The sequence below is a fragment of the Protomyctophum parallelum genome (genome assembly GCF_964188405.1).
Source record: "Protomyctophum parallelum genome assembly, chromosome: 17".
In the NCBI taxonomy this organism is placed as follows: Eukaryota; Metazoa; Chordata; class Actinopteri; order Myctophiformes; family Myctophidae; genus Protomyctophum; species Protomyctophum parallelum.
In genome coordinates this window covers 42,306,913-42,326,052 of record NC_139719.1, presented here as the reverse complement: position 1 = coordinate 42,326,052, position 19,140 = coordinate 42,306,913, and the positions used below count along the sequence as shown (strand labels likewise).

At 45.9% G+C, this 19,140-nt stretch overlaps 1 protein-coding gene across 1 annotated transcript; it reads left to right on the top strand.

The window, feature by feature from the left end:
- Positions 1-15,932: 15,932 nt before the first annotated feature.
- gdf2 (growth differentiation factor 2) lies at positions 15,933-18,702 on the top strand (the record flags this gene model as incomplete). Its single annotated transcript, XM_083786761.1, has 3 exons — positions 15,933-16,183; positions 16,565-16,704; positions 17,609-18,702. The coding sequence occupies 3 exons, from the start codon at positions 15,933-15,935 to the stop codon at positions 18,700-18,702; spliced, it is 1,485 nt and encodes a 494-aa protein (XP_083642887.1).
- Positions 18,703-19,140: the final 438 nt, after the last annotated feature.

Sequence of the window (19,140 nt, the reverse complement as noted above, 5' to 3'; positions counted from 1 at the left end):
TGCGTGTGTGTGTTTGCGCGCGCGTGTGTGTGCGTGCGTGCGTGCCGTGCGTGTGGTTCTCGAGGTCCCAGCATCCCTATATTCTGAGGGGAAGGAGGGGGGGGGGGGGGGGGCATCACGCGCAAATAGCTGCTCTTCAAGAGCTTTGTAAGATCAGCTGTTTTGGTTGGTTTGTAAGATCAGCTGTTTTGGTTGGTTTGTAAGATCAGCTGTTTGGGTTGGCGTAGAAAAGGAACGGACCTGGTTAGGAGCCCTGGGGGACCACTGTATGTGTAAAGGGATGAGGTGGATGAAATGAAGGATGCCCAGGGGCTGCGAGGGAGATGACGGCCGTCCCTTTGAAGAGGCCATTCGTTAGGCCACGTTTCAAAGAGCTCCGTTCTGCACGGCGTGCTGCTATAAGAGGCCATTCGTTAGGCCACGTTTCAAAGAGCTCCGTTCTGCACGGCGTGCTGCTATAAGCTACAGGGACGTGCAGAGGGTGTTTGGGATAACCTGACTTTGCCAGATGGGGGCGGTATTGGGTAACCATGTTCCCCAACACCACAACCATCTGGGACCTCTCAGGGAGTTCAGCTAACACCGAACCGCTCCGTGGTTCTAACCAATCAGCGTGAGCTAAGGGCGGGATATGTGCGAAACCGGATGTGAAGCTATATAGACACGTCAATATGATTGGTTGTGTTTGCACGCCCCACACGGTGATAGACAGACGGTCCCATCCAATCATCTACCAAGTATCTTAAAAAAAAAGGAACAGCCCTGTCATCGAATTTGCTTCCGCGATCCCAGATCCCAATAAGCTGTGAAACAAATTTGTGTAGCAAGCTTCTTGGATCTGGCAGCGTCAGGTTATGTTAGAGAGGCAGGGGCTGAAAAGAGAGCACCTTTGGACCAAACATAGCAGATCTACAAGCTCTCTGAGAGCTTGTAGATCTGCTATTTCCGGGGCGCAACCCAGCGCTCTTTAGCTAGTGGAGAGATAGATGTGTTGTGTAACAAAACAAATTTGTTCAGCGCAAAATGCCGCGTTCAAGTTCAGGAGACTTCGGGAAAGAAAGCAATTCTCCTGAACGCTGCATGCCTCCCGGCATGGAATTGAAAGGAGTGGCATTTTTTCGTGGTCTATAGTGGAGAGGGCGGTGGTTTTACAGACGGGTAAAAGGGCAGGGGCTGAAGCCCCCTTTTGATGTCTACGGTATGTGTGCACGTCCCTGCTATAAGCTTCGGCCTCTCTCTCAAAGCTCCTCATGTGTTTCGGGGTCTCTCTCTCAAAGCTCCTCATGTGTTTCGGGGTCTCTCTCTCAAAGCTCCCCATGCGTTCCGGGCTCTCTCTCTCAAAGCTCCCCATGCGTTCCGGGCTCTCTCTCTCAAAGCTCCCCATGCGTTCCGGGCTCTCTCTCTCAAAGCTCCTCATGTGTTTCGGGGTCTCTCTCTCAAAGCTCCCCATGCGTTCCGGGCTCTCTCTCTCAAAGCTCCCCATGCGTTCCGGGCTCTCTCTCTCAAAGCTCCTCTGCGTTTCGGCTATACCTCGACATCTCACGTCTTTTCGAACCATTCCATAAGTGAATAATAACTGGATTTTACGCAAAACAATCTGCTCACCACAGAGACTCACGGTACTCAAAACAGTGACTCCACTCAAAAGGGGTTGGCCCTAAAGAGATATAATCTTGTAAATATAGTATTGCTAACACAACTAAATAAGTATGCCTTTGTAAATAACATGTGGTACCATCATGTCACCTCATGTGTACCGGTGTAGCTGAATGTCTTTTTCTTTTTGTCTGAAAAACTTTTATACATGCATGAGAGGTCACATAGAATTCAGTGATCTTGTTTGTTTTTTTGTTTTGTTTTTTACAATTTATTCACGTGTTTGTATATTGTATATAGTATTGTGATAATGTATGATATCTTATGAGGAAAATGTTAAATTAATTAACATACACACGCCATGGTTTCTGAATCAGTGCTGCTCTCACAATATCGTTTAAAGTAATATCGTTTATAAAGTTGTGTCCGTTTTGAACTGAAATGTAAAGGTAAGTATAGTTGGCTTGTGAGAAATTAAGAGTGTTGAGTTGTTTTACAATATATAAACATTGTCCGCGATAAGCATTGAAATAAATAATTGACTGCAGAGCCGACGCAAGGTGATAACAGGATAAATGCATCAGATGTGGCTTCTTTAGAAGCCTGGTTGCCACTCCAGAGAGTAGTAGTGCATTGCTGCCCCCTGCTGTTCTCTTTTGGAACTTTATTATTTTGTCCAGCGACAGGTCTGTTGACTGACTTGACTCAGTTCAATATACATTAGACCTGTGGTTCTCAAAGTGGGGTCCGGGGACCTCCAGGGGTCCTTGAGGGAGCTCCAGGGGGTCCCCATGCAGCTAATGGATAGTTTGGAACCAAATGGACCCTTATGGGTCTGCAACGGGTCCATTTGATTCCATTTGTACACTCAGAGTTACATTAACATTGATTTTACAATATAAATCTGGGGTCCCAGAGTTAGAAATGCCATTAAATGGGGGTCCGTATACTAATGTGTGTCAAACTGGTGGTCCTTGCAATTCAACGGATTGAGAATCACTGCTAGAGCTGTGCAAATCATCTCGTATATATGGGGGTCCCTGGCATATATTTTCAAATTGGGGGTCCGCGGGCTAATTAGTGTCAATTTGGGGGTCCTTGACATGAAAAAGTTTGGGAACCACTGCATCAGACACTTATAGGGATATGGTTTACAGTATTTACTAGGGGTGTAACGATACATTGTAACAGTGATTCGATACGGATCACTATACATGGTTGAAGATACAATACATGGTTGACAATACATGGTTGACGATACGATACATGGTTGACGATACGATACATGGTTGACGATACGATACATGGTTGACAATACATGGTTGGCGATACGATACATGGTTGACGATACGATACATGGTTGACGATACGATACATGGTTGACGATACGATACATGGTTGACGATACGATACATGGTTGACGATACGATACATGGTTGACGATACGATACATGGTTGACGATACGATACATGGTTGACGATACGATACATGGATGATATTGGTTCTTTATGGCGATACGATTCAATGATTTGAAGTCGATACAGTATAAACTATTTGGCAAATACATTAAATAATGTGTGAGACTTGTGGATAGTGTAGGTTTAAATTAAAATGAGTAAACGCAGTGATTCTCAAATCACTGTAAGTAGATGGACAGTGAACAGCATGGACAAACCCACGCCTTGACGTGAACACAGAGAATACACACATGTTTCCATAGACCAATTCTAGACCGAATTTGATAGACCCAGCTTCTTTCTTCTTAAAGGTTTAATGACATTCATTTTCATTTATTTTTCTTTTTCTTTTTTCTTTTAGGTTTTATGACCTCAATTACACCCAAAAAACCTGAACTTTGAACATTCAGTGGATTTTCTGTGGTCTGAAGTTTTCTTTGGGGTTTTTTTGGGCCTTTTGAGCTACAATGAAAACAGGCAACACAGTGAAAACAGTGACATCTGCTGGCAAATCCCATTGACATATATGGGATTTGCAGTAAGTGATGTCACTTACTGCCGGCAAATCAGACCACCTATTTGAGCCAGAAAACCCCAGATCACAGAAAATCTACTGAATGTTAAAAGTTCATGTTTTTTGGGTGCAATTGAGATTAGAAAACAAAAAAAAAACAAGAACAATTCCAAAACCTTTTTTTTTAATGTCACAATCCCTTTAAAATGGCTAAATACAATGCACTTATTATACTAACTATTGATTAAATTGATTATTTACATTGGAAAACGATACGATACAAATTAAGTCAAACGACACGATACGATATTTGCTGTTTACATATCGATATACTTCGATTTCTTTTTTTAAATAAAATAAAATTTCGATACAGTTACTATATCGTTACACCCCCTCCAGTACAGTGTAGACACGATGTAGTTTACGTACATTAATGACATCATATTTTACAGTATATTTTACAGTATACACGGAAATAAAAGGGATTCCATTTTAGTTTGAATATGTATTTCTATACCAGCGATATATTCTGTTGCCTATACGACTAAAGTGTGCCGAGCTGTATTTTAACATCATGTAGATTCTTTATTGTTTTCTGCTTTTAACAAAATCATGAATATATAATATTGTTTGTGAGGTATTTGGTAATAAACTGAGTTGTTGACACATTACATCCGAAAATACATTTCTTAAATATATATTTTTTCAGTTACCGTGAATGAATGTTGTAATAATAATAATAATAATAATAATTATTATTATTATTATTATTATTATTATTATTATTATTATTATTATTATAATACATTTTATTTATAAGGAGCCTTTCAGGGCACTCAAGTTAAAAACAGTTGAAACAAAACACAGTTTAAACCTCTTAAACCCCAGGGGGGTCCAGGAGGGAAAATCAGAAATATGGGAGTTGGAACCTGAGACCTTGACCATGAGCCCCATTTACCCGCTGAGAGCTGTTCATGAGGTGGACAGCCTCTGCCCCCGCCGGCGGGGGAGTGGGGCTTAAGAGGTTTTAATTAAGCAAAAGCAGACCATAATGTACAGCTTGCAGCAGAAAGCACAGATCATCCATAAGCCTGCAGCCTAAACAGGTGGTTTTTTTTAAATGAGGTGATAAGAGTCCATGGGCTCCATTTTCGTCACCGCTAAACCCCTTATCCCTGAACTTCTTTGCCTTTTTTTGCAAAACATTTTTGAATAGTTAAAATGGCCAGTCTATACAAGCTCACAACATGTCAATGTAGATTGGCTAGTTGAACTGTTCAAAAATGTTTTTGCAAAAAGAAAAAAGGCGTTTAGGGATTTTGGGTTTAGCGGAAATGGAGCCCCTAGGTTTCTTATATCAGGGGGGGGGGGGGGATTTCCAGAGGTGAGGGGCAGAGGGGCTGAAAGCTCTGGACCCCATGATGGACAGACGGGCTGGGAGGACTTTCAGTTTGATGGAGGAGGCAGACCGAAGAGACCGGGTGGGAATGTCGACGTTAACAAGGTCAGACAGATAAGGAGGGGAGGGAGGGAGGTTATGGATGGCCTTGGAAGTATGAAGGATGATCTTATAGTCAATGCAGTATCGGTGGCATGGATACAGCACTGTTAATGTAACAGTCAAATGGACCGTGGAAATCCATCAGTCCATTTATCGTATACTGTATAGCCTATAGGGCCGATTCATACTCCTATTTTACCGCTGCTTCGGCGCTGTAGTGCCCAAATGATTTCGGCTCGTCAGAAACTTTCAGTAGCACCGAAGAGCCGACTTTAGGACGGTACCCACCCCCCCCCCCCCCCCCCCCCGAACCTCAAATGACGTCACATTGTAGGCTCTACAGAGCCAAATGACGTCACATTGTAGGCTCTACAGAGCCAAATGACGTCACATTGTAGGCTCTACAGAGCCAAATGACGTCACATTGTAGGCTCTACAGAGCCAAATGACATCACATTGTAGGCTCTACAGAGCCAAATGAGGTCACATTGTAGGCTCTACAGAGCCAAATGACGTCACATTGTAGGCTCTACAGAGCCAAATGACGTCACATTGTAGGCTCTACAGAGCCAAATGACGTCACATTGTAGGCTCTACAGAGCCAAATGACGTCACATTGTAGGCTCTACAGAGCCAAATGAGGTCACATTGTAGGCTCTACAGAGCCAAATGATGTCACATTGTAGGCTCTACAGAGCCAAATGACGTCACATTGTAGGCTCTACAGAGCCAAATGACGTCACATTGTAGGCTCTACAGAGCCAAATGACATCACATTGTAGGCTCTACAGAGCCAAATGACGTCACATTGTAGGCTCTACAGAGCCAAATGACGTCACATTGTAGGCTCTACAGAGCCAAATGACGTCACATTGTAGGCTCTACAGAGCCAAATGACGTCACATTGTAGGCTCTACAGAGCCAAATGACGTCACATTGTAGGCTCTACAGAGCCGAATGACGTCACATTGTAGGCTCTACAGAGCCAAATGACGTCACATTGTAGGCTCTACAGAGCCAAATGACGTCACATTGTAGGCTCTACAGAGTTAAATGACGTCACATTGTAGGCTCTACAGAGCCAAATGACGTCACATTGTAGGCTCTACAGAGCCAAATGACGTCACATTGTAGGCTCTACAGAGCCAAATGACGTCACATTGTAGGCTCTACAGAGCCAAATGACATCACATTGTAGGCTCTACAGAGCCAAATGAGGTCACATTGTAGGCTCTACAGAGCCAAATGACGTCACATTGTAGGCTCTACAGAGCCAAATGACGTCACATTGTAGGCTCTACAGAGCCGAATGACGTCACATTGTAGGCTCTACAGAGCCAAATGACGTCACATTGTAGGCTCTACAGAGCCAAATGACGTCACATTGTAGGCTCTACAGAGTTAAATGACGTCACATTGTAGGCTCTACAGAGCCAAATTACGTCACATTGTAGGCTCTACAGAGCCAAATGACGTCACATTGTAGGCTCTACAGAGCCAAATGACGTCACATTGTAGGCTCTACAGAGCCAAATTACGTCACATTGTAGGCTCTACAGAGCCAAATGACGTCACATTGTAGGCTCTACAGAGCCAAATGACGTCACATTGTAGGCTCTACAGAGCCAAATTACGTCACATTGTAGGCTCTACAGAGCCAAATGACGTCACATTGTAGGCTCTACAGAGCCGAATGACGTCACATTGTAGGCTCTACAGAGTTAAATGACGTCACATTGTAGGCTCTACAGAGCCAAATGACGTCACATTGTAGGCTCTACAGAGCCGAATGACGTCACATTGTAGGCTCTACAGAGTTAAATGACGTCACATTGTAGGCTCTACAGAGCCAAATGATGTCACATTGTAGGCTCTACAGAGCCGAATGACGTCACATTGTAGGCTCTACAGAGCCAAATGACGTCACATTGTAGGCTCTACAGAGCCAAATGACGTCACATTGTAGGCTCTACAGAGTTAAATGACGTCACATTGTAGGCTCTACAGAGCCAAATGACGTCACATTGTAGGCTCTACAGAGCCAAATGACGTCACATTGTAGGCTCTACAGAGCCAAATGACGTCACATTGTAGTCTCTACAGAGCCAAATGACGTCACATTGTAGGCTCTACAGAGCCGAACAGACTTTTATTCGGCTCTAAAATAGGAGTATGAATCGGCCCATATATCCTGGACGAGGTATTCAGATGCATTGTACTTAATCAGCAATATCACAATGTACAAATACTCAGAATTTAAATCCTATATTATTTACAATTCTTACCCGAGAAAGTACAACAGCATTGGTACCAAATTGGTAATGCAGGATTGTAAACATCATTTGTAATAAATTCATGTGTTCACTTAAACCTTGCATCTGGTAAAGGTGTGGCTGATTTGAATTATTTGCTGTTCTGCTTATGGAAGCTTAATCCATGAACATATGTCACCATTTATCAGTTAAATAATGAACATACTCAAGTATATTCCTCAAAATTGTACCATATAATATCTGCAGTAAAAAAGGCCACTGATCATCGTACAGTACTGTACAGTACACACAACGTCATCTACAGTAGAGTAATTTATGTGAATGGAGAATTAATGGGTATACAGTATAGCGTACACAGGAATCTTGGATAACAGAACCGGACGTGAGGCGGTTCTGGTTCTTTCTCTCAGCGCTGTGTTTGGTTTGCTGCCTATGAGAGCCAGAGCGACCTCAATAGAAAGACGTTTTCATGGAAGCCAGCGTGAGAGAGCTGTGTGAAAGAGAAAGAAAGAGAGGGGGGAGGGGGGAGGAATCAAATATCTTCTTGGTGTTCATTTAAGCGTAATTAAAGCTGCTATAAGCAATAATATGTCAGACTTTGAATGACCTTTTTTTTCTTTTTTTGTATCCAGACAGCCAGCAATGAGTAAAACGCTCAGAAATAATGTTTTGTCTCTGTGGACACATCTAGGGGGCCACAATTTGCATTCAAAGATTTCCCTATAAAGCTTTGTCATTGGTCGATTTGCCTGTCTACTTCCTGATTTGTTAGTCATTTCGACAATGCTGACAGAGCTTCTATAGGAGCATCTTTGAATGCAGATTGTGGCCCCTAGATGTGTCACAGAGACCATTGTGTTTGGGAGTGTTGGCATTGCTGGCTGTCTGGATACCAAAGAAATAATATAATTGTTTTCTTTTACATATTATTCCTTATTGCAGCCCTACGTTGTCATGCCTAGGCCATTATGCCTTTTTCAACTTGTCTTTAGACATTATTTGTTTTACAGTTTTGAAAAAAACCCAATTGAAAACAGTTCAAATAGCCGTTCTACAAGCTCACAACGTGTCGTAGATTGGCATATTTGAACTATATTTTAAAATGTTTTTCAAAAACAGTAAGAAATGGCAAAAAGGTTTCGGCGTCAACGGTATAAGATGCAGTATACAGGGCCCCAAGAAGGGCCACATTACCCCTAACATACATACAGGGCCCCAAGAAGGGCCACCTTACCCCTAACATACATACAGGGCCCCAAGAAGGGCCACCTTACCCCTAACATACATACAGGGCCCCAAGAAGGGCCACATTACCCCTAACATACAGCATACAGGGCCCCAAGAAGGGCCACATTACCCCTAACATACAGCATACAGGGCCCCAAGAAGGGCCACATTACCCCTAACATACAGTATACAGGGCCCCAAGAAGGGCCACCTTACCCCTAACATACATACAGGGCCCCAAGAAGGGCCACATTACCCCTAACATACAGCATACAGGGCCCCAAGAAGGGCCACATTACCCCTAACATACAGCATACAGGGCCCCAAGAAGGGCCACATTACCCCTAACATACAGTATACAGGGCCCCAAGAAGGGCCACATTACCCCATATCCCTAACATACAGCATACAGGGCCCCAAGAAGGGCCACCTTACCCCTAACATACATACAGGGCCCCAAGAAGGGCCACCTTACCCCTAACATACAGCATACAGGGCCCCAAGAAGGGCCACATTACCCCTAACATACATACAGGGCCCCAAGAAGGGCCACATTACCCCTAACATACAGCATACAGGGCCCCAAGAAGGGACACATTACCCCTAACATACAGTATACAGGGCCCCAAGAAGGGCCACATTACCCCTAACATACAGTATACAGGGCCCCAAGAAGGGCCACATTACCCCTAACATACAGCATACAGGACCCCAAGAAGGGCCACATTACCCCTAACATACAGCATACAGGGCCCCAAGAAGGGCCACATTACCCCTAACATACAGCATACAGGGCCCCAAGAAGGGCCACATTACCCCTAACATACAGCATACAGGGCCCCGAGAAGGGCCACATTACCCCTAACATACAGCATACAGGGCCCCAAGAAGGGCCACATTACCCCTAACATACAGCATACAGGGCCCCAAGAAGGGCCACCTTACCCCTAACATGCAGTATACAGGGCCCCAAGAAGGGCCACATTACCCCTAACATACAGCATACAGGGCCCCAAGAAGGGCCACCTTACCCCTAACATACAGCATACAGGGCCCCAAGAAGGGCCACATTACCCCTAACATGCAGTATACAGGGCCCCAAGAAGGGCCACATTATCCCTAACATACAGCATACAAGGCCCCAAGAAGGGCCACCTTACCCCTAACATACAGCATACAGGGCCCCAAGAAGGGCCACCTTACCCCTAACATACAGCATACAGGGCCCCAAGAAGGGCCACCTTACCCCTAACATACAGCATACAAGGCCCCAAGAAGGGCCACATTACCCCTTATCCCTAAAACTATAACATACAGCATACAGGGCCCCAAGAAGGGCCACATTACCCCTAACATACAGCATACAGGGCCCCAAGAAGGGCCACCTTACCCCTAACATACAGCATACAGGGCCCCAAGAAGGGCCACCTTACCCCTAACATGCAGTATACAGGGCCCCAAGAAGGGCCACCTGAGGCAGCGGTGGCCGAACGGTTTGCGGAGCGGTCTTGATATCGGAAGGTTCATATCCCAGGACCGGCACGTTAAAATTACCACCGCTGAAGTGCCTTTGGACAAGGCATTGAACCCCTACCATGAAATGTTCTATGAGCAAGTTCTTGAGCTTAGTCCAGTTACCCTGGATAAACATAGTACCTTTCCTTTACCTTACCCCTTATCCCTAAAACGTATCAGCCATATTTAACTATTTTTAAAAACATTTTAAACCAGTTCAACTAGTCGTCGATCGACATCGACACGTTGTGAGCTTGTAGATCAGCTCTTTGACACGTTGTGAGCTTGTAGATCGGCTCTTTGACACGTTGTGAGCTTGTAGATCGGGTCTTTGAACCATTTTGAAAATGTTTGGGTAAGGAGTAAGTGTTCTCTGAGTACCAAATAACCAAATGGACCAATGAGGTGCTCTCTCTCAGAGTTAACCCATTTAGACCAGAGAACAGATTCTATACAAATGTCTTCTAAATCCTGTCAGTTTTCTGATAAACCTCATATCATGTTTCTATGTGTCAGTGGTTCTCACAGGGTTAAAACCCCATGTTTCTGTGTCAGTGGTTCTCAAACTATTTTTCTGGAGCCCCAGAATTATATGTTTAATAGTTAAAAAACGTTCGCCCAAGTCAAGTGCCACGCTATGAGCTTGTAGATCTGCGATTTTTCAATAGCTAAAGTATAACATAATGCAGTTAAAAACACCAAAAGGGCTTCCCGCCCAGAATGGGTCAAATGAAACGCGGCCGAGGCTTCCTCTGTGCGTCAGGCCAACGTCCCTAAGCTCGCTGACGCCTGCTTCCAGTTCGGTCTCCCACCACGGCCACCATGAGAGCTAATTTTACACTTTGCTGCTTGACCTTTTCACTCGTCACAAAATGACATATTTTCGTCTGGAAAAAAAAAACAAAAAAACAAAACTGCATGTGACTTCACGTTGAAAATATGTTTTTGTTTTGCTTTGTTTTGTTTCTTGTCCAACGAATGACGCTTGTTGTCGAACAAGTTGTTGCGTCAAATTATGATATAACTTGTATTATAAGCCTATAAACACGAGTCCAACTATCTATCCAACAACACATGGACAGAGACAGACCACACATGATGTGGTGTAGACCAGGGGTTCTCAATGAGGGGGCTGGGGACAGCAACTCTACGCTTTGCTTGGAGTAACATCTCTATAAGAATTTGTTTATTCCTTGGTATCAATCACATTATTGCATGTATTAATAGGTGGCTATGTGGCTCAAGAGGTAGAGCAGGTAATCCAATAGACTGGAACTCACCTATGCTTTTTATTGCATAGGGCAGGCAGCTGCCGGCAGGATCCGCCGGGTGCCGGGAGAAACTAGGCACAGCGGCTGGACATTTGTTAGACTAATTAATTAGAGCGACAGAGAGGGAGAGGAGTGTGTGTGTGTGTGTGTGTGTGTGTGTGTGTGTGTGTGTGTGTGTGTGTGTGTGTGTGTGTGTGTGTGTGTGTGTGTGTGTGTGTGTGCATCCATTTAACAAAGGTGCAGACGATCAGAAATCAGCAGAGAGTGAGCAACGTTTGCGCTACAGTATGCCGAATTGAAGTGGACTCGGCCCCAGACTTTTTCTCCCTGGAAATAAAAACGTCTGGGTTTCCGAGGCTAGTAATCCAATGATCCGTGGGTCGGCGGTTCGAATCCTGGGGCTCCTCCCGTCAAAGTGTCCTTATGGGCAAGACTGCACGCGAACCCCTAATTTGCTCCCAGTGGTTGCCACCATCATGGTGTGTGTGAATGTGGGAAGTGAGGAGGATGCTGGCGTTGACTGTATCTTACAACAAAAACTCTAGAGCCTCTCCCTCCATCAACTATAGGCAGCAGAACATTCCTTATACAATGTGACAGCTTGAAGACAACTATAGGCAGCAGAACATTCCTTATACAATGTGACAGCTTGAAGAGAGCCAGATGTAAATCTTCCAAATCATTTCTTTTGAGCTTGGAGCTAAAGTGCAGCACTAGTTCAGCGAGCACACAGCGAGAGTTGACATGAAGTCCAAACAATTGCCATGAGCTGTGACCTTAAAAAACACACACACACACACACACACACACACACACACACACACACACACACACACACACACACACACACACACACACACACACACACACACACACACACACACACATACACAAAACCGTTGCTGCTGAGACTAAGGCAGGCATACAGTAACTATACAATAACCACATCTCTACATTTCGTTTTTTTTATTATTATTATTATTATTTTTTTTTATTTTTTTTGACAGGGACAAAGCTCATTAATCAACATGTCAGTTTCCACATCAATGTAAATGGGCCAGAGTTAGCCAAAGCTAAATTTCATCTGTAATTCAATTGTCTTAGTCCGTAAGATTGAGACGAGATTTTAGGTGAATCGTACACTTAAGGCTCATACATAGTCTGGATTTACGGTGGTGAGGTGACCACCGAACTACAACATGACGTCACGAGCGCGGTGAAGAGCAAACCACCGCCACCGCTCCAGCCCTTCTCTCTGTTTTTACTCACCACCGCTCAACGTTATTTCAGCTCTGGTGGTCAGCTCACCACCGGAGCGGTGGTCACTTTACCACCGAAAATCCAGACTATGAATAGGCCTTTAGGGGGGCCCTGAAAAATGTGATGTTTTAAAACATATCATATTATCACAATTGCTGTAATAGGGTCAGTACCGAACCTGAGATAATTAACTAACTTTTTTTGTTATTATTGTTTTGTTTTTGTTTTAATGGAGGACCCCAGTGTATGCAAGTCCTCTTATTGAATCAATCAACATAGAGTGCATGGGCGTTCCGTTGCCTCAGACCATCATAAATACTAACCCTGGTAGCGAGCATAAGGTGTGGCGAGGTTAAAAGCAGCAGCAGGTGCAGTGCATATAAGCAGTTCAGTCAGACAACTCACGAATAGATTTACCAATATTTATTACGAAATGAGTAACAAGTGTGCATAAATATGATATTTGACTTGGCGTTCGGCTCTGCTGGATCTCTCCCTGCTCGGCACGATTAAGCAACAACATAAAACATAAAGAGCAGGGAGATAGATATAAAATAACCCCCCCCCCCCCCCATGGGGAGCATAAATAACAGAGCCCACCGGTCATCGGGGGTTCATCATACCCCTCACTCAGGCAACCCAGCCGGGGTGATCAAGTCCCGACTTATACGTCCCAGTAGCTATACCCTCGATCAGTCCCATTAGAGGGGAAGACCAGGGCCACACAATCCGTTTGCAACTACTCCAGAACTATACTCTGCCGGGGCTGGGAGGTACGCTTCTGGCGCATGGAAGGACTAGGTTCTGTGGGTTGACTCCTGTCCAGGCCCCTCCTGTACGTCTGACCCGGTCCACTCCTGCTCTCACCAGGTCCACTCCTGCTCTCACCAGGCCCAGGACCTGTGCTCCCGGTCGCGACCGGCTCCCGGTCGCTGCCCGCACAGAATACAAAACTCTGATGCTGGCATTCAAGGCAACCAAAGGTATGGCTCCCCCATATCTTGCAAGTATGATTGAACCCTACAAACCCTCCCGCGCACTCAGATCAGCCAACGCAGGGAAGCTGGAAGTACCCTCACTAAAAACGCCGGGACAACGCTCCACACGTCCCAAACTCTTCTCCCTTCTGGCTCCAAAACTGTGGAATGCACTTCCCATTGCAGTCAGAACTGCAGCATCACTCCCAATCTTCCGCCGTAGCCTGAAAACCCACCTTTTCAGACTCCATCATGGCCCATAGCACTTACCCTAACCCCTTAGATAGCATTTCTGTAGACTTAGATAGCATCTGATACAGACTTATAGCATGTTATGTAGACAGCACTATAATTGCATTGTATATAGTCATAGCACGCCATAGTACATATGTATAGCATAGTAGTATATATATATATATATAGTTTATATGTATAGTCTCATAATATAGATATTCCACTGTTACTTTCTTAGCTTACGCATGTTTAGTTTTATGATAAATGCTTTTTTGTGATGTATTCCCATGCTTTTTGTTCTTGCTTAATGTAAGTCGCTCTGGATTAAGAGCGTCTGATAAATGCCTAAATTGTAAATTGTGCGGTTCACCAGACTCCCAGCAGAGCACCAGGCACTGCATTCAGGAGTGCTGGACTCCATGATCCTCCACCTGAGCAGCAAGGTGGTGGTACTGCAGCTGCAGGCTCCGCTTGTGGCTTGAATGGCCACAAGGGGCCGGAACCCCTTTTGGTGTTTTAACCCTGTGACGGCCCCCTGGGCCTTTAGTCTACTATGGGGTTCTGTGTGTGTGTGTGTGTGTGTGTGTGTGTGTGTGTGTGTGTCAGTGTGTGTGGCGCTGTGCCTTTAACCATTCCATTGCAGTGTTGGAGGGCGGAGCCAGAGATGATGAGAGGAAGGGGAGACACCTGGCCAGTGTCCTCCCCAAACACTATTTAAGAGACCTGCTCTCACTGCACTACAGATCTGCATTTCTCCACAGGAGAAGGGCCGCAGGAGAGTACCCTTGTTGTTCTTTTGTTTGTTGTTTGGTTCTAAGTTTTGGGCAGCATGTTTCCCTGCCAATTTCAGTTGGAAACTTCAATTATTTAATTACTATTATCCAAGTATATGTAAACAAAATACTTATTTTTGGAGTGTCCTCCGGTGTGGTTTCCCCTTCTTCGTTATGGCCCATAACAACCCATTCTGGGCGGGAACCCCTTTTGGTGTCTTAAACATTATGTTATAATTTAGCTATTGAAAAAATAGCAGATCTACAAGCTCATAGCGCGCCACCGAGTGGCGCGCTACGAGCTTGTAGATCTGCTATTTTTGAAAAATCGTGAAAATGCGCCTGAAATCTTTGAATATACCGGTATGTTCTTTCAGAGCGAGTTTTTAACTCAAATCTTTGCTATACTGAGAGGGTCCCTGGAACAACATATTTTCAGATGGGGGGGGGGGGGGGGGGGGTGGCCAATGTCACATATATTTGGGTTTCCTTGACATGAAAATATTTGAGAACCACTGACATAGTTTAAAAAAAAACTGTCAGGATTTTGAAGACAACTTTTTCTCATTTCGACATCAGGCCTAAATGTTGTTAAACAACAGAGTGATTGTGGTTGACATCATCCCACCCTAAAAGCGCCGTCGCCAGAAGCCCATTTTGATATCTCAACGCATGATGACATATGAATGATGTAGCCTGTTGTACTGTACTCTGATGGCGGAACGGAAGTCACTAACACATCTAGGCCGACATGTAATCACAACTGTATGCTGTGATTATGATGCATGTGCCAAAGGAATGCTGTGTGCATTTCTTCGGAAGCAGATCATGCCATATTTCGGGGGGGGTTTGGCCTCGCACCCTCCCATGAACGAGCTGGGAAACGCTGGTGTCTTGTTGTCAGTAACCTCACAGTTTCCGCCGTGTCCCCTCATTATCGCCGTCCAGTGTTTACAGTGTCTTCATTAGCGGCCCGGGCCTTTTCCAAAGATAACGCAACCCGAGAGAAGGCATCAAATGGCAGAGATAAGCGCGAATGGGGGCTACTATTTTGGTCCACGCCAGTCCCCTGTTTACTCTGGGGTTCATGGGAGAGGACCTCCGGACCGTGCCCCTTGCATATGGGGAATCCAATTCTCCAAACCTTGTCATCCCCTCCTAAAATTCAGTCTTTTGAATCTTGGGACGATATAGCTGATCGTGGGGAGGCAGAAGGTAAACAAAAAAAATAAAAAATAAAACCTATACATCTTTCGGGACCAGCAAACCTCGCTCAACGTCTGTCGGAATATATACTGTAAATACAGGTTGGAGAGAGAGAGAGAAAAAGAAAATGCAGTATTCCAGGACGTTCCTCTTCCAGATGTGCCTGAGCCTGCTGGCGTCCATGGGCTCGTGCACCTGTAAGCCTACGGATAACGAGGTTGAAAGGAGCGACCGGGGCTCAGAGGAGGAAGAAGCGCGCCTGCAGCGCGAGTCCCTGCAGCGCCTGGAGCAGGACGTGGTGGGGGAGGAGGAGGACGCCAGCTCCAGGCTGGAGAGCCTGCTCGGGACCATGAAGGAGGGCTTTCTAACCCATTTTGGGTGGGAACCCCTTTTGGTGTTTTAAACATTATGTTATAATTTAGCTATTGAAAAATAGCAGATCTACGAAGCTCATAGCGCGCCACTCGGTGGCGCGCTATGAGCTTCGTAGATCTGTTATTTTTGAAAAATAGTGAAAATGCAGTGCAAATCTTTGAATATATATTCTTTCGGAGCAAACTCAAATCTTTGCTTCTCTCCCTGGGTCCCTGGAACAACATATTTTCAGATGGGGGTCGGCGGCCAAATACATATAATTTTTGGGGTCCTTGACATGAAATATTGAGCACCACTGATACAGAAACATGAGGTATTTCAGAAAACTGTCATGATTTAAAGGACCTTTTTTTAAATTTCGATGTCAGGCCTAAATGGGCTAAGGAAGCTCAACTTGTCGGACGTTCCGCAGGAGAGCTCCAAGATTCAGCCTCCTCCGTTCATGATGGATCTTTACAACAAGTACGCCTCCAACAGCACGGCCATACCGCAGTCCGACGTCATCCGGAGCTTCACGGTGCAAGGTACAGGAGGAAACCTCATAACTCCATTTTTTGTTTTAGGTTGAAACTGTCTGCTAAAACAGCTAACTCCACCAGCTCTATCCTTCTCATGCAAGTATAATTGACAATATATACATTCACACGACCAACTTTGATGAGGCAGTATTGCTTAATTGTTTTGAAAATATAAGCTTTTCTTAATTTCCTGAAAAATGTGTAATTTTCATTTCCTGAAAAATCCAAACATTTTGGAGTTAAGAGGTTTCTTCCTGACACCATGCAGAGATAATTGTTGTTGCTGTCGGGAGGAAACCACCTAACTCCATATTTTAGGTTTTTGATAATTATTATTTTTGTTGTTGCGTAAATCAGGGCTATTGAACACCCTCTAAGTGTGTTGTTTTTGTTGTTGCATGAATCAGGGCTATTGGAGTGTGTTGTTTTTTGAAATGTTTTAACTGATGTAGGACAAAACCTCTTAACTCCATTGGACCCTCAAACTGTCTGCTAAAGCAACGGACTCCACCCCCCCCCCCCCCCCTCTCAAGGAAGTAATTGACACTATATAAAGTCACAACACCAATTTTAAAGGGGCAGTATTGCTTTCTTTTCAAAATACAAGGTTTTCTTCATTTCCTGATTTTTTTTTTTATTATATTTTTAATTTCCTGAAAAATGAACATTTTGGAGTTAGGTGGTTTATTCCCGACAGACAGCAGACTGATAGTTTTCTCTTTCAACAACTCCATCACCGTGCAGTGGTTCTGCACATGTTCTTTCTTGCTTTCTGTTGCAGTTATAATACACTTTGCATGCAATTTACAATTTAAAATGTAGGCATTTAGCAGACGCTCACAAAAAGAAAGGTTTTGCTAAAGATAAAGATGCAGCACAAGGAATGATGCACCGTTAACTCTCCCCACAGACATCGGCCGCTCATGGAGGAACGGAAGCCGCTCCGGCCACAGGCTGCTGTTCAACGTCAGCCTGCCGGGACACGAGAGGGTCACGGCCGCCGAGCTGAGGCTCTTCCTGGCGCGCGGCCGCGGCCCCGCCCCCGGGGGGTCCAAGACCACCAGAGTCAGAGTCTACGAGGTGGAGGACCGCCGCGAGGGCCTCCGCCAGCCCGCCGCGCACCACCTGCTGGAGGGGAAGGAGGTGGCGGGGTCGTCGTCGCACGGCGCTTCGTCGTCGTCGTCGTCGTGGGAGATGTTCGACGTGACCCGGGCCGTGCTGAGCTGGGCGCGGTCGGGCCTCGTGGTGAACCAGTTGGAGGTGGTGGTGGACGGCCGGGAGGAGGAGGACTGCGGAGGAGGAGGCCCTGCTTCCGCCTGCGGCCTCCACGTGAGCACGTCCGTCGGAGACAACAGCTCGGCCGCGCTGATCGTCTTCTCGGACGACCTGGGGAGCCGCCGGCGAGAGACCAAGAAGGAACTGAAGGAGATGATCCTCCACGAGGAGGCCGCCATCTTGTACTCCGAGGGGGGGGCCGACGACGACCGACGGCGAGACGGGGGAGGGGAGGAGGGGAGGGGCGGCGCCACCGCCACCGCCACCACTTCCACCGAGGGGGCGGGCGGCCAGCTCCCCAACGAGCTCCCGGATGAGGAAGAGGTGGAGGAGGAGGAGGCGGCGGCGGCGCCCCCGGTGTTGCGCCCGAGTCCGCCGCGGCGACGGCGGCGGCGGCGGAAGGCGGAGCCGCGCGAGTACTGCCGGCGGACGTCGCTCAAGGTCAACTTCAAGGACATCGGCTGGGACAGCTGGATCGTGGCGCCGCCCGAGTACGACGCCTTCGAGTGCCGCGGCCTCTGCTACCACCCGCTGACGGACGAGTCCACGCCGTCCAAGCACGCGCTCATCCAGACGCTGGTCAACATCCTCAACCCGCGGCGGGCCAACATGGCGTGCTGCGTGCCCATCAAGCTGGACCCCATCACCGTCATGTACCAGGAGAACGGACGCCTCACCATACGCTACCTCTACGAGGAGATGAAGGTGGCCGAGTGCGGCTGCAGGTAGTGAGCGGGGCGGGGCGGAGCGGGCGGGGCGAGAGAGCGAGGGACGTGCGGCGGGCAGCGGTAGAGAGAAACCGTACTTCAGATGCTGCAATTATAGTATCGATACTGCAAAGTAGAAATACTATGTTTGCTAAGTAAAAGTCCGGAATTCAATATGTACTTGAGTAAAAGTATACAGAGGTGTTGGTATAAGCAGAATGTCCCATTTTAAGTTTTCAAATGTATAAAAAAATTATTTTGAAAATAGCCGATCTACAAGCTCACAATGTGTCGCATCGCGACACATTGTGAGCTTGTAGAGCGGCTAATTTGGAATGGCCGAAATGTACATATATAGGGGTGAAGTTGTTAAGGTATGTTTTGTAATGATATTAATAACAATCAAAAACTAGCAACTAAAAAAAGGTAACTAGTTACTAAGGTTTTCAAATAATTGCAG